Raw genomic sequence first — 25,363 nt, forward strand, 5'->3', positions numbered from 1 at the left:
ATGAATAGATATCAGCATATAATAGTACAACCAAGAAAGAAGGAATCTCAATGTCTTTATTTTCAAAAATGCAATTTGTGGGCTCACTAACATTATGCCTAGTTTGTGAATGTCCAGTTCATTATGCCTAGATAACATTATGCCTAGATAACATTATGCCTATATAACAATATGCCTAGATAACATTATGCCTATATTTCTGGATGCCTAGATAACATTAGACCTAGATTTCATAATGTCAGATGCATAGATAACATTAAAGCGACTTGAATGCCTTAAACATATTCAAGCAAGAAAGAAAAGCTACTAGAAAATTGATATTTAATTGTATCTCACTAGAAATCAGTAAATCACATTTATTATATTTGATAAATATAATAAATGACCTTATATATAGTAAATATATTTGATAGACTGACCTTAAAACTTATATTTTTATTGATGGATTAATTGTATTATCGTTTGTTTTTTGTCTAAACTTTACCGTTTCCACGTATTGAAAGTCATCCGGACCATAAAGAAAAAAGAAAAGAAAAAATGAATGCTGGATATCTAGCATATCTATCTCGCTCAGGTCTATCGGAGAAGACCGGAGTAAAAAATATTCATTATATTATCTAGAAATTATGTTATCTTGGCATTATGTTATCTAGACATTATGTTTTCTAGGCATAATGTTATCTAGGCATTATGTTATCTAGGCATTATGTTATCTAGGCATTATGTTATCTAGGCATTATGTTATCTAGGCATTATGTTATCTAGACATTATGTTTTCTAGGCATAATGTTATCTAGACATTCTTTAAACTAGGCATAATGTTATCTAGGCATTATGTTATCTAGACATTATGTTATCAAGGCATTATGTTATCTAGGCATTATGGACTAGGCATTCAGAAATCTACTGCATAATGTTATCTAGGCATTCAGAAATGTAATTATAATGTTGTCTAGGCATTCACGAACTAGGCATTAACGAACTAGGCATTTACGAACTATGCATTTACGAACTAGGCATTTACGAACTAGTCATTTACGAACTAGGCATTTACGAACTAGGCATTTACGAACTGGGCATTTACGAACTAGGCATTCATGAACTAGGCATTTACGAACTAGGCATTTACGAACTAGGCATTTAACAACTGGCATTTAACAACTAGGCATTTAACAACTAGGCATTCGCGAACTAGGCACAATATTACTTAGACGATTTTTGTAAAAGGATTGCAAAGACGGATGCTATGAGACAACCGAATATTGTGACAACAAATACTCCAGCAACGTTGTCTAGACCCAGAGGAGATACTCCTCCTCCCTCACCCTAAACAAGTTTAAGTACAGGGTGTCCCATTAAACAAGTTTAAATACAGGGTGTCCCATTAAACAAGTTTATGTACAGGGTGTCCCATTAAACAAGCTTAAATACAGGTTGTCCCATTAAACAATTTTAAATACACGGTGTCCCATTAAACAAGTTTAAATACATGGTGTCCCATTAAACAAGTTTAAATACATGGCGTCTAATTAAACAAGTTTAAATACAAGGTGTCCCATTAAACAAGTTTATGTACAGGGTGTCCCATTAAACAATTTTAAATACAGGGTGTCCCATTAAACAAGTTTAAATACACGGTGTCCCATTAAACAAGTTTAAATACAGGGTGTCCCATTAAAAAAGTTTAAATACATGGTGTCCCATTAAACAAGTTTAAATACAGGGTGTCCAATTAAAAAAGTTTATGTACAGGGTGTCCCATTTAACAAGTTTAATTACAGGGTGTCCCATCTAACAAGTGTATGTACAGAGTGTCCCATTAAACAAGGATAACCAAAAAAATGGTTGTGGGTGAACAAACGCATGTAGTTTTTTGAGGTATAGGGGGTATATAGTCAAGGTTTAAGATATTTGAAAAATATTAATTAAATGTTTGATACTGAGAATCTCAAAACCCAAGTTTGTATTCAACCTCAAATTCAGATGCAGATTAACTTTTTAAGACAATATAATGGTAACCTCTATGAATACCAAGATATGAAGGTGAATTTATTATTAATTATAGCTCTCAAAGATCAATGTCGTCTTTTAATTATCATGTTTTGTTAATACACCTTGTATTTTAATCAAGAAAAAAAAACTAATATTTTTAACCTTAGATTCACAAGCACCCCCTCCACGTTTCTGCTTCCACCATTTAACTCTGAGTTTATGTAATGTTCCTCCTTCCATCAGTTTAAGAATTGCATTATCCAGGAGATGTTTATACGGAGTAGATGGATGAGTCGCAATACCATATCCCTTGCTATCTAGCAATCCACCAACCTGCAGCAATGAAAACCTTTAAAGAGATGAGACGGAGAGGAGGGGGGGGGGGGGGGGGGGGGGGGGGGGTGAGGGGGGTCCTCAAGGTTAATGAGGGTTAACTAATTAAGAATAAATCTAAAACGGTGTCAGGGTTCTATTGATGAATGATACCTGAGCAAGTTTACATCTTCTCTCTACTAGATATTCTATCCCTGATGATTCCATGAAGAAAGCATATTTTCCATTGCTTGCCTCAACCTTATCCACTCCTTCAGGACTAGACCCAACCATTACATCTGCTCTGTCAATTCCTGAACATAGATATAAATTTATTTTAATATTATTTATCTTCTAATAATTTTATTACGCAATAAATTAAAAGCTCTATTTCTGATCCCCTCACCCCTTTCATCCATCCACTCCCTAACTCCATTTCCGTTCCCTCCCCCTCCTCCATCCACTCTCTAACTCTATTTCTGTTTTTCTCACCCCTTTCTCTATCAACTCCCTAAATTCGTTCCTGTTTCTCCTCCCACGCCTTCTCTATTCACTTACTTCTCCATTTCTATTGCTCCCCCTCCTTCTCCATCCACTCGCTATCTATACTTCTGTTGCTCCTCCCACGCCTTCTCTATTCACTTACTTCTCCATTTCTATTGCTCCCCCTCCTTCTCCATCCACTCACTAACTATATTTCTGTTGCTCCCCCCTCTCTCTTCTCCATCACGTTACTAACTTTTACTTCTGAGCAGAGCACCCTCCCCTCCCTCCTCCTCCATCCACTCGCTAATTCTATTATTGTTGCTCCCTCTTTTCTCCAATAACTCACAATACTATTTTTGCGAAACCCCCACGCAAATATGCCCCTTTAGTAAAAGTAAATTCAACCTTTATGAATCATAATGTCTGACCGCGTCAACCTTGTTGCACCGGCTAGTCCTGTCATTAGAGCTAGGTACAGTACAAACTGGGACCGGAAAGGTTGACCCAGCTCGGAAATTGAAATATGCTATGGCTGCCCGTGCCCCGCCCCCCACCCTCTCCATTTGAATCCACTCACAAGTAATTTGTTGATTGATGATCCCCCACTCCCTTCCAATCACTAATTCTACCAAGAAACCTTTTTTACTGCCCCCTTCCCCCCGCCCTTCCTTACATTCACTTACTAGATAAATTCTACCTTCTCTTCTGACCATCTCTATTTCTATCTCTTTTTCTATCTCTATCTCTATCTCTATTTCTATCTCTATCTCTATTTCTATCTCTATTTCTATCTCTATCTCTATCTTTATTTCTCTCTGTATTTCTATCTATCTCTAATATTTCTGACCAGTGGAAAATGTTTTTCTTCTATCTGAAACCAGTAACAACCGAAGCTTCGGATTCAGTTAATTGATTCTTTTGTTCTAAAGAAACCACATATTTGTAGATAAAAAAGAATACAAGTACAAATATATATATATATATATATATATATATATATATGTGTATGTATGTATGTATGTATAGACATGATTAGTAAAGAACACGTAAACAGAAAAATAAAATATGCCGGCTTACATAAATTGTAATACTTTGTGATATTTACACCGATTAGATCTTAAGATTAATCACTTCAGTGCAACTTTTCAATTTTTTTTATAAAAATGATTTTTTTATTATTGCGGGAAAATACTTTATCAAAAGAATATAATTTTCGACCTAATATTCACAGAATCAATTAATTAAATATAAACACTATTTTTCCAAATTAAACCTCTGTTATCATTGATGGAATATCTCGGAGAATCACGTGACGGTTTGCGCTTCATTTATCCTGGTCCTATTAACAAACGAACCTGACATCCCCTGCCACAGTCTCTGATAAGTATCCATACTAGATGTTTCGAAGAATCCTGCAGTTGAACCTCCTGTCACAGCTCCGTATTTAATCACATTCTGAACAAATTATCTTAAACTAATCACACTCGTTTCCGTCGGATTTTTAAATGCAAATTTTCTAAGGTTAAAGTGATTTATGTGTAATTTCAAGCGACTCTATATGCAAAGAAAGTAATTGCCCGATTCACAATAGTACTCATTCTCATTAATCTACAAAAACGCTTTAATTGTGGAAGCAGTTTCAGAAATATTAATATTCATATCCTAGAATTGGCAAGAAATAAATATTTCTGTAGAATTTTTGGAAACCGCTTTCAATGTAAAATATTCGGTAATGTCAACGCATCAGCTGTTCACACTGTCCAACAGTGTACACCGCGTTTTAGATGAATTCAAGTGGTTTCACGATTTTTTTTTCACTTGATGAACAATTAAAGATTTAAAGGGTACCATTGTAGATAGGGCATTGCCCTCTTTGCACCTTTGGACCTTTGGACCTTTGCACCTTTGCAACTTTGCAACTTTGCACTCTTTGCCCTTAGTAAGCGTAGTTAAAGACTGTCGTTGTAATTTCAAGTGAACCTTCCTTTACGCCTTCAGGGTTAACAATTATTTTACCTTGTTGGCCAATAAAAAAAAAATTAAAAAATATTTTGCCAAAAAGAAAAAGGAAGTTCATTTGGAACTAGATTATCAGGAGATAATTTGCAAAGTAATAACTTGTTAGAATCAGAAAATTTGACCAAGAATGAAAAATAAGATTGGCAAAAGTTTTTTTTTCTCCAAAACTGACCTGACTAAATTGTGATAGTTTTTAACATAAAAAATGGGCAATTAGGGGGGAAAGTACTGGGAAAAGAAAAGAGGGAATCAGGAGAAGGAGCCGGGGGGGGGGAGGGGGGGAGGAAAGAAAGCTCGGGGAGAAATATGGTGGTTAGCGGGTAGTGAGGATATTATATAGTTTTAAATACAAAATGGAATTTAATCTTTTTAAACATAGTTCAAACAATATGTAATGCAAAAACATGACAAAAATGCTTTAACTTGTTTGAAATAGCTTGAGTTCTTAACGTTTCAGCGTAAACGTTTTTGAGGATTTCTAGAGTTTTGAATATTTGGTTTTTTAAGGCTATGTTTCTTTTGCTCATTATAGTTTAAAAAGTTTAAGAAATTTATCTCCCTGGAAAGAAAGATCCTCTGCAGATTCTATTGGTCTCTCCAGGGTCTCAACTGTCAAGAACGCCGCCAGATTTGCTGTGTAGGAGGAGATCATGATAAGAGCAAAAAAGAACCACATCCCAGCTGCAAACCTTTACAGAGGTTTCAAACATATCACAGATAAACATTTTTATAAAAAGATTAATAAAAAACAGATACTGGTTCTTAAACTAACCTACCAAAGTTTGCTTAATCCTTGAAACTAACCTAACATAGAGTGTTTTATCCTTAAAACTAACTCAACACAGAAGCTCTATCTCAAGGATAACCTAACCTAACACACAAAGTGTTCTCATGATCCTTAAAACTAACCTAACACAGAGTACTATTAATTTGAACTAAGCAAACACAGAGTGCTCTATATTTGAACAAACCTAACACAGAGTGCTCTATCATTGAACTGTATCATTGAACTGACCAAAAACAGAGTACTCTATCCTTGAACTAACCTAACCCAGAGTGCTCTATCGTTGAACTAACCTAATACAGAGTGCTTTTTCCATAACTAACCTAACACAGAGACTCTATCCTTGAACTAACCTAACACAGAGTGCTCTATTTTTGAACTAACCTAACACAGAGTGCTCTATATTTGAACTAACCTAACACAGAGTACTATTTTCTTGAACTATCCTAACACAGACTGCTCTATATTTGAACAAACCTATAAGCACAGAGTGCTCTATCCTTAAACTAACCTAACACAGAGTGCTCTATCCTTGAGGTAACCTAACACAGAGTGCTCTATCCTTGAACTAACCTAACACAGAGTGCTCTATCCTTGAACTAACCTAACACAGAGTGCTCAATCCTTGAGGTAACCTAACACAGAGTGCTCTATCCTTGATCTAACCTAACACAGAGTGCACTATCCTTGAACTAATCTAACACAGAGTGCTCTATCCTTGAACTAACCTAACACAGAGTGCTCTATCCTTGAGGTAACCTAACACAGAGTGCTCTATACTTGAACTAATCTAACACAGAGTGCTCTATCCTTGAAACTAACCTAACACAGAGTGCTATCGGAGCAACATCTGAACCCTGCTGCATGAGAGCTCCCATTGTAAACCAGAATGAATTAAGAAGTGTGTACTGGTTCTCATATTCTTCAGGATCCTGGAATACAATTTATCAAAATATCATCAGACAATACAACCATAGAAATCATAAACATTTTGATATCTAATCTGTTTTTTTTCAATTCAGTTTTATTTCTCAATAAGTAAATCTTTATTTTGAAAACTTTCCCGTGCTTAAAAATTTGCAAACACAAATTACATTTTTTTTAAATGATTTTTTGTCAAACACCTCACAACCCCTTTTATATAGATCCATTCCATGTGGATAGTATGAGATTAATGCAATTATTTTCTTCCGGCATATTATTATTTTCCAGCTGATTACATATATGTAACTATTTTATTATGTACAATCTATCATCATACTATTTTTATTAAAATATTATGGTTTTATTTTCTTAAGTTATATTCATATGTCATTCCTTTTTGTTAGTTTAAAATATTGTTTATGTTTGCCAACTAGATTCCTTTTAAAAATATTAAATATCTTATCAAAGCTGGAAACTCTTGTGTTGTGAATATCGAGATCAATGCATGCTTGATCTCCTCTTTTTGCTAATCTGCAGATTAATTAAATCTTTATTTGATATCCAGGATAATTCAACCAATCAGAGTGTCGTTTGCAAGAACCTAAGAGGCAATCTGAAGCCGGGAAATTTTGTTCAGAACCCAGAAGGGATATCCATGAAAAGAGAGGATTAAGCATAAAATCAAAACTGTCCCCAGTGGATATCAAAAGTTAAATATCTAAAAAAAAATTCCAGGTCAGGTTAAATTTTTGTTAGTTTGTATTAAAAAGTGTACCTTGATACAGTTTGAAGGTTCCTCCCACTGGTTTGGGGAAAACCTGGCGAGGACGTATATAATCAGGGTTACAAATACAAACACTAGGATAGTGTACAGGTAAACCTGAAATATAAACAATAGTATAGTGTACAGGTAAACCTGAAATATATACACTAGGATAGTGTACAGGTAAACCTGAAATATAAACACTAGGATAATGTACAAGTAAACCTGAAATATATACACTAGGAAAGTGTACAGGTAAACCTGAAATAAAAACACTAGTATAGTGTACAGGTAAACCTGAAATACAAACACTAGGATAGTGCACAGGTAAACCTGAAATATAAACACTAGGATAGTGTACAGGTAAACCTGAAATATAAACACTAGGAAAGTGTACAGGTAAACCTGAAATACAAACACTAGTATAGTGTACAGGTAAACCTGAAATACAAACACTAGGATAGTGTACAGGTAAACCTGAAATATAAACACTAGGAAAGTGTACAGGTAAACCTGAAATACAAACACTAGGATAGTGTACAGGTAAACCTGAAATACAAACACTAGGATACTGTACAGGTAAACCTGAAATATAAACACTAGTATGATGTACCTAGGTAAACCTGTAATATCAAATGATTGAAAATATATTCTATTTCTATGTCGTAGACATGTAATATTCCAAACTATGAATTCTGTGTTAGATCAAATAATCAAAGTTTGAAATATCAAAAGGTTTACATCATCGGGTTGCAAAGAATAATCAGTTTATTTGTAGATTTAATATCAAAATAGAGAAAAAAAAGAAAATAACACTTCGATCATTTAGAGCTAAGTTTAAATTAAACTTTTATTCTTTAAAATATTTAATCATTGACCAATCTTGATTCTAAAGGAATTGAGTCTTTGCCACAAACTAAAATTTTTCTATCGTTATAACTTTGCAGCCCAATATCGTAGACCTTAGATATTTCAAACTGTGAATACTGGTAGATCAAATAATTTGAGTTTTAAATATCATAGTTTTACACTATCCAGTTGCAGAGATATTGGGTTTAGAAAATCTGAGTTTGTGACAAAACTAAACTCCTTTATCGTAAATTATTGATTCAATATATTTCTAAACAAATATTTTGTAGTCTTAAGACCAGACGTTCTAGATATAAATCATAAGTCTCAATTGTTAATATAATATAAAAATGAGAATGGGAAAATTCAAAATATCAATTTTACTAAAACCTAAAAATAAAGTTAAATTTTGTATGAAGTTTGCCTGAAGTTTTATTTAGAAGATGATTAACATTTTACCAAGATTTACAAGGTTTCATTTTAAAAAAGCAACAACAAAAACTACATCACAATATATAGTTTACATCCAGGGAAATCTCCAGTTGTTTATATAAGTTTACCCCCCCCCCCCACCTACTTTTTAAAACCTTTTAAGCACTCACATTAACACAATCAATAAAAATTTATTTGTAATTTTCCTTTAGTATAAATCTATCCAGAAAATACTTTTTGATTTAAAGAGTTTATATATTAGAACATTTGAAATCTTGATTTCTCAGTCTTACAGAAAGGAAATATTTTGTACTTTCTTCTGTTATAAAAGGAAACAATAAGAATATATTATGTACTTACATCTGTTATAAAAGGAAACAATAAGAATATATTATGTACTTACATCTGTTATAAAAGGAAACAAAAAGAATATATTATGTACTTACATCTGTTATAAAAGGAAACAATAAGAATATATTATGTACTTACATCTAGTATGAAAGGAAACAGAAAGAAAATATTATGTACTTACATCTGTTATAAAAGGAAACAATAAGAATATATTATGTACTTACATCTAGTATGAAAGGAAACAGAAAGAAAATATTATGTACTTACATCTGTTATAAAAGGAAACAGAAAGAAAATATTATTTACTTACATCTTTAATGAAAGGAAACAAAAGAAAATATTATAAACTACATCTGGTATGAAAGGAAACAGAAAGAAAATATAATGAACTACATCTGGTATGAAAGGAAACAGAAAGAAAATATTATGAACTACATCTGGTTTGAAAGGAAACAGAAAGAAAATATTATGAACTACATCTGTTATGAAAGAAAACAGAAAGAAAATATTATGAACTACATCTGTAATGAAAGAATACAGAAAGAAAATATTATGTACTTGCATCTGTTATGAAAGGAAAGAGAAAGAAAACATCATGTACTTACATCTGTTGTGAAAGGATCCAGAAATGCCAACATAGATGGCGGTGCAGGGCGTGGTTGAACATAGAGGATAGATATCCCTAGATTCATCCAGGGCATTGTAAACTTAACAGCGGATGCACGTTGGCTCGTAATAGATATATCAGCGATGATAAAATCTGCTTTTCCGTCCAGAACCTCACCCATCATTCCGTTCCAATTACCAGGACTTATCTCTTTACCATACTATGATAATATATTTTGTATTCAATTATTTAATTATAATTATATTCATAACAAGAAGTTACAATGATTTATGATATTAGCTGTGTAGAAATACGACTTTAACCTGAAATATTTAATACTTTGAATTTTGAACAATGGAAGAGTAAAAAACTTAGCTGTAAATTAAATTAGGAAAAATTTGAAATGAAGATTTAATATCTTAAATAAACTTTGTTCATGATATTTGATCAAAATTTGGAACCCATTTTTACCCTTTAAATAAATGCTTTTATGCTCTTTTCAGCATATTTAAAATGAGGTATCAAAATAACTAATAAGACAGAAAATATTTCAATACAATACTTTGTCGTTTATTCCAATACAATGAAGACGAATTTCGATCTCAATATTTTATTTTTCCCAAGCTTTTAGACAGCATTGATGAACATAAACATGAAAACAAAGAGAATCTGTCTATTAACAGCTTCTCTTTGTTTATTTGTAAACCTGTAATTTGAAAAAACTGTACTGTACTGTATATTCTTACCGAGCCATCATCAACAAGTTTGAATGTAAAGTTGAAATGCAAGATCTTGGACAGCTCCAGAGCCAGATCCAAGGTAAACCCTTCAAACCTAGAAAAGTTCAAAATACATGTATACTGATCGAGGGTCAAACTTGTTGAACTATATCTCATAAAGCGATTAAAAGAAAAAAGAAAAAACAATCTCATCTCGCCCTGGTTATTCCAGGGTGATATCCGATACGTAAACCTCGCCCTGGTTAGTCCATGGTGATATCCGATACGTAAACCTCGCCCTGGTTATTCCAGGGTGATATCCGATATGTAAACCTTGCCCTGCTTAGTCCAGGGTGATATCCGATATGTAAACCTTGCCCTGGTTAGTCCAGGGTGATATCCGATACGTAAACCTCGCCCTGGTAAGTACACCGGGTGATATCCGATACGTAAACCTCGCCCTTGTTAGTCCAGGGTGATATCCGATACGTAAACTTTAAAATCGAGGAGTGACTTGAACCTTGGTCATCCCTGGCGCCAATTAGCACACTTGATCTCTAAAAGAAATGAGGTGCCAAAAGACTATGATAGAACGCAATTGAACGTTCAAGAGGGAAAGGAACCATCTATGCGTTGAATTCGGATGTCAAAGATACCAAAGTTAGGTCCCCTCATTCATATTTTACAGCTGAGTGGGTAGACAGATTGGACACAGTCTAAAGAAAATTAGTCTTTTAAACATTGAATATACACTGCAGCAATCCTCATAATATCTTTGTTCACAAGAGTTTATATCAGTTTTTAGTAGGAATGTAAACATTGAATATACACTGCAGCAACCCTAATAATATCTTTGATTACAAGAGTTTAAATCAGTTTTTGGTAGGAATGTAAACATGGAGTATACACTACAGCAACCCTTATAATATCTTTGTTCACAAGAGATTATATAAGTTTTTGGTATGAATGTAAACATTGAATATACATTGCAGCAACCCTTATAATATCTTTGTTTGCAAGAGTTTATATCAGTTTTTTTCGTAGGAATGTAAACATTGAATATACATTGCAGCATCCCTTATAACATCTTTGTTTACAAGAGTTTATATCAGTTTTTGGTAGGAATGTAAACATTGAATATACACTGCAGCAACCCTTATAATATATTTCTTTACAACAGTTTATATTGTTTTTGGTAGAAATGTAAACATGGAAAATACACTGCAGCAACCCTTATAATATCTTTGTTTACAACAGTTTATATTGTTTTTGGTAGGAATGTAAACATTGAATTTACACTGCAGCAACCCTCATAATATCTTTGTTTACAACAGTTTATATTGTTTTTTGGTAGGAATGTAAACATTGAATATACACTGCAGCAACCCTTATAATATCTTTCTTTACAACAGTTTATATTGTTTTTGGTAGGAATGTAAACATGGAATATACACTGCAGCAACCCTTATAATATCTTTGTTTACAACAGTATATATTGTTTTTGGTAGGAATGTAAACATTGAATTTACACTGCAGCAACCCTTATAATATCTTTCTTTACAACAGTTTATATTGTTTTTGGTAGGAATGTAAACATGGAATATACACTGCAACAACCCTTATAATATCTTTCTTTACTACAGTTTACACCATTTTTTAGTAGGAATGTAAACATGGAATATACACTGCAGCAACCCTTATAATATCTTTGTTTACAAGAGTTTATATTGTTTTTGGTAGGAATGTAAACATGGAATATACACTGCAGCATCACTTATAATATCTTTGTTTACAACAATTTATAACAGTTCTTGGTAGGAATGTAAAAAAGAGCTTGAAATGTTGAAGCAAATAAAACATCAAAACATTTTTAATCCTATCACGGTTTATGTTAGAATTTTCATCAACCCTGCTCAGTTCTCATTTGGTTAGAAAGTGATGATCATTTAACAGCAATAACAAGCTTAATTGGTTTAAACAAAGAATTTGCTTTGCTAACTAGCAAGGTCTTTGGGTACGTTTAAATACAAGCTTTAACACATCTGTGTATGATGATATTCCCACAGTTTTTATTAAATATAATGCAGTTATAAAACGTATCCTGCTTCTACAAAACACCTGAATTGTTTTTACATAATTTTACCCTCCCCCCCCCCGTTCATAACCTTCTTGTTGCACGTTTGATAACTAGAGTATTTAACTTAATGTTTGTAAAAGCTTGAACTTTTTCAAACTTGAACATATTTTAAAAACAAACAAATATCAGCATTAGAGAGTTTAATTGGGAAAAAACGTTAGTAGAGTAAAAGGGGAAACTGGACGGATTATTATTATCATCATTATCAATATTATCATTATAAGATTGATTGAATGTTCAATTTTAATTAAAAAAATTTTAATAAATGATTACAATGATAGTTGTGATGACAAACGTTTTGTTTGCCATCGGATGAACATCTCCCATGTTTCCTTCTCCCTTCTCCTCCCGAGCAAGGTTGAGTCTATCAATACTATTCCAGGTCCCAACACACACCTAGACAAGGTGGGGTCTATATACTGCTATTCCAGGTCCCAACACACACCTAGACAAGGTGGAGTCTATATACTACTATTCCAAGTCCCAACACATACCTAGACAAGGTTGAACTTATGATGAAACCCAGTATCCGTAACATTCTTTTTTTTGTTTGTTTTTTCTCATATCTTAAATTAAAATCTATGCAAATAGACCCGAAAAGGAAACTTTGGAGTTTTGTGCTTTGGGAGCAATGTAAAAAAACTTGCAGTACTCCCACAACCTGTGAAAGGGTTGGATTGAAGATTTATGAAACGCCCGCAATTTTCTTAAATTTGTGTTGTGAACGCTAGTAAATATCCAAGAAATCATTATAAACTCATCTATCCAGCAGCTATTTTCTATGCTTTTACAGAAAGTGCAAATAATTCAAGAATATTGAACTATTATACAATAGTGCATAGAATCAATTATTTTTTCTCATAAAAGAAAAACACGTTACAAAAACAGCTTTTCTGGTTATTATTGATTAGTAAATATATATTAATCCTTTTTGGACTTAATAAATATTTACAAAACATAGATTGGGTCGGATCTGGATTTGATATTTGTCCGAGAAAAGTTTTTATATATTTGTTTATAGATTTATAATATTATATTCATTGTTACCAGTCCTGGATACTGGAGTTCCATCAGAGAAAGAGCGAAATGAGTTCTTAAACCAGACTCGTCAAACTTAATTGGTCCGCTCAACCCTTGGAACTCAACCATCTTCATGTAGTTGATCAAGGAGTTGCCATGGGGCCAGGAGTTCCTTCCAGAGCAGTCTAATGGACGCTGTCGAACCTGCTGAACAGCGCTGAGCTCGTGCAGCGCTATTGCAAAGGCGTTGACGGAATCGTAGATTAGCGCGGTTGCAGTATCAAGGTTCCCACTAATCTGTATATCCGGTTGCCCTCGGGACTCCAGAACTGCTGTGTGAGCAATACTGTAGAGCACGTTCTGAACCTCGGGTTTATCAATATCAATCATCCGGAGCGCGGAGAAGTTGGTTCCACCGTGCTTGAAATCATCCAGGTTGACTGTATGGGAGTCAAGGCTGGTTAACAGGAAGAAATATCCATGACTGATCAAACCAACCTAAATATTTTCACAACTATTTTAATAAGCATACTAGATACTTGATACTATGTATATTATATATACATGTATCTTCTGTATTTATAAAGAACTGATCTCTGTTTGTATGTTTGTATGTCTGTTTGTATGTCTGTTTGTATGTCTGTTTGTATGTCTGTTTGTATGTCTGATCATAACTCAGGGTTAAATTTTGATTGCAGAACTCGTTAGGAACACAGAAATGTTCTTAGCTTGGTTGAAAAGTTTGAAGTTGAGAATTTCGACTTTTGTGAAGAAAAAAAAGTTTTCAGGTAAAGCTGGGTTCTTGCGCTAGTACTATATATATACATATTACATATACTAATACAATGGACGCTAACATAAATGTTGAACCTGCTGACATTGCTTCAAGACCTCCGCTAGAATAAACTTTTCACACTCCAGGACGATAAAGTTTGACTCCGACTGAAATATCTCTTTTAGAACGTCTCTGTATCCGTTCTCATTATTTATTAGTTGTTTTACCACAATCCTATTTCAAAAATCAGTTTTACAGAACTCAAAATTGTCAGTTAATGAAACTGATTTTTTGCCATAAACTCTAATTTCCTAGTTCCTAAATATTTTCAACCCGATGTCGTAGACCATAGTTTACACCATCAGGTTTCGAAGAGAAAGGGATAAGAAAATTTTAGTTTGAGGCAAGTCTTAATTTTTTTCTGAAGGATTAATATTGTTTGAGAAAAAGAAAAAAAGTCTGCATAAAAAAATGATTTTCCTAAATTCGTTTGGAGATGCTACTGTTGCAGTTTTAGCAAATATTTCCTTCAGAGTCATCATTGAATCATTATCCTAGAATTATACTAACATAGAAATATAAATTAGTATAACTAGTAATATAGATTACTAGCTAGAAATATAGATTACTAGCTAGTAATATAGATTACTAGCTAGAAATATAGATTACTAGCTAGAAATATAGATTACTAGCTAGAAATATAGATTACTAGCTAGAAATATAGATTACTAGCTAGAAATATAGGTTACTAGCTAGAAATATGGATTACTAGCTAGAAATATAGATTAACAGCTAGTAATATAGATTACTAGCTAGTAATATAGATTACTAGCTAGTAATATAGATTACTAGCTAGAAATATAGATTACTAGCTAGAAATATAAATTAACAGCTAGAAATATAGATGAACAGCTAGAAATATAGATTACTAGCTAGAAATATAGATTACTAGCTAGAAATATAGATTAACAGCTAGAAATATAGATTACTAGCAAGAAATATAGATTACTATAGCTAGAAATATGGATTACTAGCTAGAAATATAGATTACTATAGCTTGAAATATAGATTACTAGCTAGAAATATAGATTAACAGCTAGAAATATAGATTACTAGCTAGAAATATAGATTAACAGCTAGAAATATAGATTACTAGCTAGAAATATAGATTACTATAGCTAGAAATATAGATTACTAGCTAGAAATATAGATTAATAGCTAGATATATAGATTAACAGCTAGAAATATAGATTACTGTAGCTAGAAATATGGATTACTAGCTAGAAATATAGATTACTAGCTAGAAACATAGATTAACAGCTAGAAATATAGATTACTAGTTAGAAATATAGGCAAACAGCTATAAATATAGATTACTAGCTAGAAATATAGATTAACAGCTAGAAATATAGATTACTAGCTAGAAATATAGATTACTATAGCTAGAAATATAGATTCTAGCTAGAAACAAATATTAGTATATTGAGAAATAAAAAGTTCTAGTTAAAAATATTGTTGTGTTAACCTTGCTATCTTAAAAACAAAAGAATCAGAAATATATTTGTATCTGATTTATTTTTACAAATTGGCGAACAAAGAATCTGATAAAAGGAACCTGATAAAAGAAGGAACCTGATAAAAGAAGGAACCTGATAAAAGAAGGAACCTGATAAAAGAAGGAACCTGTTTAAAGAAAGAACCTGATAAAAGAAGGAATTCCTGATAAAAGATTAAACCAGAAAGTAGAAGGAACCTAATAAGAAAATAAACCTGATATAAGAAGGAATCTGATAAAAGAAGAAACCTGATAAAAGAAGAAACCTGATAATAGAAGGAACCTAATAAAAGAAGGAACCTGATGAAAGAAGGAACCTGTTTAAAGAAAGAACCTGATAAAAGAAGACATCTGATAAAAGAAGGAACCTGATAAAAAAGGAACCTAATAAGAAAATGAACCTGATAAAGGAAGAAACCTGATAAAAGAAGGAACCTGATGAAAGAAGGAACCTGATAAAAGATGAAATTTGATAGAAGAAGAAACCTGATAGAAGAAGAAACCTAATAAGAAAAGGAATCTGATAAAAGAAGGAACCTGAAACTTGATAGAAAAGGAAACCTAATAAGAAAAGGAACCTGATAAAAGAAGAAACCTGATAAAAGAAGGAACCTGATAAAAGATGAAACCTGATAAAAGAAGAAACCTTATGAAAGAAGGAACCTTATGAAAGAAGGAACCTGATAAAAGAAGGAACCTGATAAAAGAAGGAACCTGATATAAAAGGAACCTAATAAGAAAAGGAACCTGATAAAGAATTGTGATAGTTTTCCAAGAGTACGCCTCCAAAATATCAAGGTATGCTGAACCAAGGGTAGTGATGTCAGGATGCAAATTAAACGCATATTCTCCTGCTGAACCTTTACAATATATTTTTTTCATGTACTTCTCTGTAAACATAGAGTCCATTGAATTCAATTGAACAGTTTAATGATATTTACCTATTTGTTATGCATTTAAAAATTGCATTTTTAACAAAAACTATTTTTGAATAATTGTCAACTTATTACCGATTTTGATTTTTCAAAGGTTCAAATGTTCAAACTCGATATCACTAGTTGTTTGTGCGTTTTGTTTAAGCGGAACTTTGTTCTACAATGTTGGTATTTTTTTTCCGAGAAAATACGATTTTTCAAATTTAAAGCTAAATTTTTTTGTTGAAAATTTTCAATAAAAGAGGTTTTAATTAAATTGAAATTTAATCTTCTAGAATTAGAATAAAAACCAGTAGAAAAAATTCATTTTAATAATTTAATTTAGTAAAAGTTCAAACTTTTAGAAAAGTACCAGACTTAATTCTTTTATCTGAAAGCTAATTGTTCAAGAACATTTTTTAAAGAAATTGGTTTAAATTTTCATCTTCTGAAAAAGTGAACATATCTAATAAGAAACTATTGAACCCTTATTTAATAAAATCTTACACATGATCTAATTTTTCCTTTAAAACGATATATTTTAAACGAATTTAATTTATTAAGAGTAACTTTCGTGAAAATATATAATTATGGTTATTAAACTATCCGCCTTGGAACACTTCATTTAAAAGTGTTAAAATCGTAAAAATCTGTCAAAAATAAAACAAAATTTAGATAAAAAAATACGGTTTTGGTAAAGAAAATTTGTTTAGCTCTTTACCTAAAAAATTTTGCAAATATTAAAAAACAAACAAATGAACGGTATTCAGCGGTACAAGGCATATCTTTTGATTCTCATAATTACATGTTATGATAAAACTAAAAAATCTTAGGATATTTAAAGGAATTGAGTCTTTGCCACAAACTCTGATTTTCTAATCACTATATCTTCGGAACCAAATTTCGCAGACCTTAGATATTCCAAAATATGAATGCTATTAAATCAAATGAAAAATAAAAGATTCACAACATCGGGTTCTAAAGATATTGAGGTTTAAACATTTTATTTTGTTCAAATGACTTTGTTAATTTCTGAAATAATTTGTTTTATTTCTTCCAGGTTTAGTCCACGTTTAAATACAGGATGACGACAGAGCACCCGGAACTACCCCAGAGCAAGATGCGTGTTCAGTTTCTTCAATTTTATTACAACCCCGTTTTGGTCTATAATCAAAGAGAAAAGAATATATATTAGAGGGGAATTTAGACAATCTCTCGGTATGAATTTTTTCAGTCCCTTTCAGCCTAAAAGGGAGTTCAAAATGTACGAATCATGTAAATGTTCACAAATTATATGCAGTAGAGTACATTAATACAGTATGTTCCCTAGACTATCCATTTCAATTTCGATTTTTTTAAAGCTGTTAAATAAACTTTATAAAATGAATAAGGTGAATAAAAAACATCATTTCATTTATAGTTATAACGAAAAATCATCGTTTGTAAAGTGAAAGGCATAGAGTCTATGTAAAATGATCTTTGGTCAATTATGAAACCAGCCTATTTCATAATTTGGTTTTCTTTCAATGTTAATTTTAGATTTTCTTTAAAATTATGTTCCAGGGACTTTAAGAAACGCAAATATGTGAAGTACACCTGAGCCCAAAACTTAAAACAGGGTATCGTTCTTAAAACCAGTTTTAAAACCCGGGTTTCACGAATGGGGTTAGGTATTTTTGTGAATATAAATATTTTTGCAATGAAATATTATTTTTATAGTTTGTTTATATTCTCCATTTTTTTCCGAATCTCTTAAATCAAAATCTACGCAAATAAGACCCCAAAAAAGGAAACTCGGGAGTTTCGTTCAACTATACTAATTTAAATTTCGGGCTCTGCAGGATGGAAACAGTACAACAAAATGGCCGTTTTACAATTTTTTCTAGTAAATTCCCTTCTAGTATATATTCTTTTCTCTTTGTCCATAATTCACCAATCTGTAAACTGACGGAGTTGTCTTTTTTTACTTTTCCAATCAAAACGCATCCGTCAACAAAAATAAAGAAAATCGAAAAATTCAAAAGAATATACTTTTGTTTATGTAAATTTTGTTCATGATAACCTTGGACAGTACAAACTTTCATACTATACGGTTACCCAAAGAAATATTGAATAGAAGGAAGGGGCGATAGGGTTTCTGTACACTTTGCTGTGACGTTTTTGGATTGCTGCAGGACTAGCTTTTGTGTAACAACAATAATAAAGATTGTAAACAATAAAACAAATGATAAACAGACATCTTGTGGGGGGGGGGGGGCAGGATAACCTTGAATTTTATTGAAAATGTCTCTGTAAAAAGGTCATTTTCGTTTATAACTAAAATCCTTAACTTTAACCAATCTTTTTTAACAAGAAAATACTACTTTCACAGTTTACTATAAACTCATGTTTGTTTACATTAGATCGGCTGCCTTTGTTATTGTTGTTACGCAAAAACTAGTTCTTCAGAAGTCCAAAAACGTCACAGAAAAGTGTACGGAAACCCTTCTATTCAAACTCTCCTTGGTTAACACTATGTTTTAATGGTGAACAGTTTAAACTTTAAAGTAGGTTATAATGTTGTACGGTGTTCGACCAGAATACAGTGATCTACCAAAATAAATAGTTTGAAATATTCAAGGCCTACGATATTGGGTTGCAAAGATATAGAAGAAGATAAAAACTCAATTCTATGAACCTATGTGAATGCATCTGAAGTTTACCTATCACATCCTGGGATCTGTAGTTCCAACGGGTTTCAATATACGGTATCTCCATGCTATCAGTTATTGATTTAATATGCTCAGAGTTAGGTTTAGATCTTGGTCCAAATATTCCAACTGTTCCTTTCTCTAAACAACAATATAATATCAGAATCTGCTACTGACTGCAACCGAGAACACCCTTCCCTCTCGTCTCTATTTTCTTATTGTCTTTTTTGGAAAGCACTTTGTATTTTCTTAAATAATATTTGAAAAAATAACAAATTTTCAACAATCTATTTTTTATTCTAAAATTTAGCAAAAATTTTTTTATTTAAAGTATGTGAGAGGCATTTATCGGAAAAGTAAAAAAATATTCTAGGTGACCAATGCCAATTGGAATAGGGTTAAAATATTGAAGATGTTTTTTTAACATGTAGATTGTAATTGTAAAGATTAGTTTACATTGTCTAAAAAAGAAAAGTTGTTTCATTCATGAATTTTATCGGACATACAAACAAACATACATACACCCAAACACACGTTCAAACAAAGAAAATTTATTTGGGAGAACCCGGGTCTGCCTAGTTTTCTTTATGAAAGTCAACCTATAAAATCAAGCAAAAACATTCTCAGTCAAAGTTTGAGGCAAATAAGTCAAATTGTTCTTTGACAAACGATTTTGAATTGTTTTTGTATATATGTGTTGTCAGAACCAATATTTTGCATATAATTTTATTTTCGATATTTTAAATTTTTCAGATTTTTGAAAAGGAATTTTATTTACCAAGAAGAGAACAGGTTTTCTTTTCTGCTTCAAATGTATCTCCAGGTTTTACTTTCTCTATTAGCGCTCTTAGTTCAACTCCAGGTAGGATATCCCTGCAATATTACAGTATAATTGGAGTGTAGAGTAAGTTGGAGTGGAGAGTATAGTTGGAGTGTAGAGTGTAGCTGGGGTGTAGAGTATAGTTGGGGTGTAAAGTATAGCTGGAGTGTAGAGTAAAGTTGGAGTGTAGAGTATAGTTGGGGTGTAGAGTATAGTTGGAGTGTAGAGTATAGATGGAGTGTAGAGTATAGTTGGGGTGTAGAGTATAGTTGGAGTGTAGAGTGTAGTTGGAGTGTAGAGTATAGTTGGAGTGTAGAGTATAGTTGGAGTGTAGAGTATAGTTGGGGTGTAGAGTATAGTTTGAGTGTAGAGTATAGTTGGAGTGTAGAGTATAGTTGGGGTGTAGAGTATAGTTGGGGTGTAGAGTATAGTTGGGGTGTAGAGAGTATAGTTGGGGTGTAGAGTATAGTTTGAGTGTAGAGTATAGTTGGAGTGTAGAGTATAGTTGGGGTGTAGAGTATAGTTGGGGTGTAGAGTATAGTTGGGGTGTAGAGATTAGTTGGAGTGTACAGTATAGTTGGGGTGTAGAGTATAGTTGGAGTGTAGAGTATAGTTGGAGAGTGGAGTGTAGAGTATAGTTGGAGTGTAGAGTATAGTTGGAGAGTGGAGTGTAGAGTATAGTTGGAGTGTAGAGTATAGTTGGAGTGTAGAGTATAGTTGGAGTGTAGAGTGTAGAGTATAGTTTGAGTATAATGAAAGGATGTATGTATTGATTGGAATGTTAGGAAGGAAACTAGAAGTATCCTGGGTCTAATCATTCGCAGTAATTTCGTAGTGGTGATATGGATTCATTACTCCACGTATCTCTGTGAAAGGGTTCCATTAAAAAATAGAATCATTACTTACACTCACTCTACCGGAATGGTTTAGCTTAACGTTTATATATCTAATATATATTATAGGTGGCTGTATATATATATATATTCATTATGAACTGAGAGTTGATCTGTAGTTTCATTAAAATATACTTAACACACAATGTATTGATATCATATGATAAAATGGTGTATTTAAATAATGTTTTTAAAGTGTCCAAAAATACAACTAGATTGTATATTATTAGTCAATACATAACATATGTACGAAATTAAAATTTCTTGAGAAGTTGAACCTTTTCATGCAGGCTTGCCTTTTCGTACTTCAAAATATTTCAATTGTTGTTGAACTAACGTTTTACTTAGGATGATGGTAAAGGAGGGATCAAGAAGAGAAGAGATCAATATGAAGATGGGTACTGGAGGGAGGAGGGTTTAGGATAGAGACGGGTTCAGGATGGAGACGGGGTCAGGATGAGGAGGAATGGGGAGGGATCTGGGTTGAGGAGGGATCAAGATGAAGGAGGGATCAGAATATAGGAGGGATCAGGAGGGAGGAGGGATCAGGGCGGAGAAGGGATCACAGGGTGGAGGAGGATCAGGGTTGAGAAGGGATCAGGGCGAAGGTGTGATTAGAAGTGAGGAGGAATCAATATCGAGGAAGGATAAAGAGTGGGGGGATCAGGATAAGGAGGGATCAGAATGGAGAAGGGATAAGGAGGGATCTGGATGGAGGAGGGATCAGGATGGAGAATGAATATGGATGAAGGAGGGATCAGGATGTAAAAGGGATCAGGAAAGAGTAAAGAAGTGTTGAGGTTGAATGAGCAGGATTATAAACATTGCTCGAAGATTCTAATGTTTACCAAAATATGTTTACATATACTCTGTTAAATATTATAGATTAATTTGTTTGCGTAGTTTAGTGTTTAGTCACCAAAATACAAACAATTATGTTAAACATATTTAAAATATATGTTAATAAAGATTAAACAATAAGAAAGAAGGAAAAAATAGTTAAAGTAATCAATTATATAAATTATGTAAACTTTAACTAATGTGCGATAACGTTTGTAATCAGTTACTCCTACTATTCCAGTTTTTGTTCTTTTTCTAGTTCTTGTTCCTGTTCTAGTTACAGTTGCTGTTCTAGATCCAGTTCCTGTCATAGTTTCAGTTACTGTTCTAGATCCAGTTCCTGTTCTAGTTTCAGTTACTGTTCTAGATCCAGTTCCTGTTTTAGTTTCAGTTACTGTTCTAGATCCAGTTCATGTTCTAGTTTCAGTTACTGTTCTAGATCCAGTTCCTGTTCTAGTTTCAGTTACTGTTCTAGATCCAGTTCCTGTTTTAGTTTCAGTTACTGTTCTAGATCCAGTTCATGTTCTAGTTTCAGTTACTGTTCTAAATCCAGTTCCTGTTCTAGTTTCAGTTACTGTTCTAGATCCAGTTCCTGTTATAGTTACAGTTACTGTTATAGATCCAGTTCCTGTTATAGTTTCAGCTACTATTCTAGATCCAGTTACTGTTCTAGTTTCAGTTGCTGTTCTAGATCCAGTTCCTGATCTAGTTTCAGTTACAGTTCTAAATCTAGTTCCTGTTCTAGTTTCAGTTACTGTTCTAGATCCAGTTCCTATTCTAGTTTCAGTTCCTGTTCTAGTTTCAGTTACTGTTCTAGTTTCAGTTCCTGTTCTAGTTTAAGTTTCTTTTCTAATTCATTTTCTAGTCCCAGTTTCTGTTCTAGTTCCTGTTTCTTTTCTAGTTTCTGTCCCAGTTCCTTCTTTAGTTCCTGTTTATTTTCAGTTTCTGTTCTAGTTCCAGTTCCTGTTTTAGTTCCAGTTCCTGTTCTAGTTTCAAAGTGTCAGTTACTGTTTTAGTTCCAGTTCCTGTTCTAGTTCCAGTTCCTGTTCTAGTTCTAGTTTCCGTTCTAGTTCCAGTTCCTGTTCTAGTTCCAGTTCCTGTTCTAGTTCCAGTTCCTGGTCTTGTTTCAGTTTCTGTTCTAGTTCCAGTTCCTGTTCCAGTTTCAGTTACTGTTTCAGTTCCAGTTCCAGTTCTAGTTCCAGTTCCTGTTTTAGTTCTAGTTCATGTTCTTATAGTTCATTTTAAATTTCATGTTCTAGTTCATATTCTAGTTCATGTTCTTATAGTTCATTTTAAATTTCATGTTCTAGTTCATATTCTAGTTCATGTTCTAGTTCTAGTTCCACTTTCTATTCCGGTTCCTGTTCCAGTTCCTGTTCCAGTTCCTGTTCCAGTTCCTGTTCCAATTCCTTTCATCATGTGCAGATTTATAACAGCTCACAGTTCACTGAAAAAGTTGCGGAAACTGTCGGCCCAGGGATTTGAGAATCAGTATTTAATCAAAACCCGACTTAAAGGATCAATATTCAATAGAATATCAGAAACCGGCTGGAGAAAACCAACTTCACAACCATTTCTATTCATTGTACAAAGTACGTATGTACACATGGTAAACTGCATGTATGTACCATGTACCAAATATCAGATTTCTGGTTGTTCTTGATATTATATACCATGTACCAAATATCAGATTTCTGGTTGTTCTTGATTTTATATACCATGTACCAAATATCAGATTTCTGGTTGTTCTTCTTGATTTTATATGCATGTACCAAATATCAGATTTCTGGTTGTTCTTGATTTTATATACCATGTACCAAATATCAGATTTCTGGTTGTTCTTGATTTTATATACCATATGTAACCAAATATCAGATTTCTGGTTGTTCAAAGTTTGGCATAACTGTACACCCTTAGGTTGCAAAGATTTAATGATAATAAATTTAGAGTTTGAGGCAAGTGTTCAGTTCCTTTCTATGCTGTTAAAGCACGAACACACACACATCCCACGTACATATATATAAAGGCACAAACAGATTATTCATTTCTTCTTTTGTTCCTTTCTTCAGAGTCTTTAGAGGATGACAAAAGAGGTACGTATTTATCATTCTCGACATTTTTATTTAATTATAATTATCTTTAATTCGTATTTTTGTTCTGTCTATTTAACCTTCTAGTCTGAAATAAATTAGAGTGTGTCTAGAAAATAAATCAAACTAAAAATTTTCATCGATATTTTTATTTTTATCTGAACTGAAACAGCAGGTTAGCCCACTTGACAGCATCAGTAGAGATTTTTTCTGTAGTTCCAGACAAGACGGTTCAAATTTCAAACTATCCTTTTACCAAAATATCGGAAGGAAATGAAAGTGGTAGCGATAGGTTGTCTTTGATTCTTCCTTATACGTCCCCAATAAATTTGTAATTAAGCAATAGTTTTTAAACCTGAGATTTTCTGTTCTCTGTAGTTTATAGTTGCGATGTGTCACTGTCTGTTATACAACTAAGTTCTTACTGTTTCTACAGATCATTCTTTAAATTACTTTTATTGGTTCTTAGGCTAAAACTTGATTTTTCTTCGTAAAGGAAAGGAGTTTTTTCTAAAAGTGTTTTACTGGACTGTTAGCATAATTTCTAGTGACCCTTCATGCAAAGATAGCGAAGCTCGATTTACAACGGTACTCTAGACACGACACGAAAAGTGTTTATTTCATTGAATTTCTTCATACATAGATTTAGACCCCCCAGCCTTGATAGGGTTAATGCATTCTTGATCAGACAAAGTTTTTAGGGGTACCGTTGTAAATCGGGCATCTCTGCATGGAGTGTTACTTGAAATTATATTTACAATGCCGAATTGTATTTAAGAATATGAAAGGCCTATATGAAGCCCGACTGTTTAGAGGTCAGCTGGAAACAAAGAAACTAAATAAATGGTTCACGGCCTCGTTACGGATCCACATAAAATTAAGATCGATCATCTTTATTTTTTAGTCTTTTACCTACTTTTAAAAACCACGAACCCTATCCCCCAAAAATATATATTTGATTAAGTTTGTTGTTTCCTAATTGTGTCCAGGTATCATGTTTTGTTCTCAGCTCTTTCTTCAACCAGAATACATCTATACAGCAGAACACAATAAACCCGGTCAAACAGCAACACAGGCCTACAGTCAGCAGTCCTGCTCCAGACTCAAAGAACGGGACGGAGCCAGACATTCTCCGAGATGGTGGTTTAACAGGGAGGAGAAGCTTTAAACTAAGCCCATTGTTAAAGGGGGCTTAGTTTGATTCACAAAGTTTGTTCGTCCGAGGAATTTCAACTTTTAAAATTATTTCTTTGAAATTAAAAGTAGATTAAGTGGGTAGACTCGTAGATAAAGTTCTCAGATTTCACCAAATTCATATTTCTTTCTTTTCATCTGAAAGCTTTAAAATTGTTCAAACTTTTCTTTAAAAGTTTAATTAGGAAAAAGATAAA

The 25,363-nt window shown here is 32.9% G+C and overlaps 1 protein-coding gene across 1 annotated transcript; it reads right to left on the reverse strand.

Annotated features, from left to right (window-relative positions):
* Positions 1-1,203: 1,203 nt before the first annotated feature.
* On the reverse strand, positions 1,204-25,101 carry LOC111701551 (glutamate receptor ionotropic, kainate 2). The gene is made up of 19 exons (XM_023472882.1): positions 25,003-25,101; positions 24,328-24,374; positions 20,108-20,202; positions 19,342-19,470; positions 16,473-16,585; positions 14,651-14,724; positions 14,266-14,404; positions 13,423-13,893; positions 12,649-12,771; positions 10,759-10,795; positions 10,266-10,537; positions 9,518-9,739; positions 7,293-7,397; positions 6,416-6,525; positions 5,369-5,498; positions 4,146-4,245; positions 2,479-2,618; positions 2,155-2,325; positions 1,204-1,326 (listed from the first exon to the last, which is right to left on the reverse strand). Exons 1-19 carry the CDS (start codon positions 25,099-25,101, stop codon positions 1,204-1,206), a joined length of 2,700 nt encoding a protein of 899 aa, XP_023328650.1.
* Between the last annotated feature and the right edge of the window lie 262 nt (positions 25,102-25,363).

Source organism: Eurytemora carolleeae, unplaced genomic scaffold (genome assembly GCF_000591075.1).
Source record: "Eurytemora carolleeae unplaced genomic scaffold, Eaff_2.0 scaffold450, whole genome shotgun sequence".
NCBI lineage: Eukaryota > Metazoa > Arthropoda > Copepoda > Calanoida > Temoridae > Eurytemora > Eurytemora carolleeae.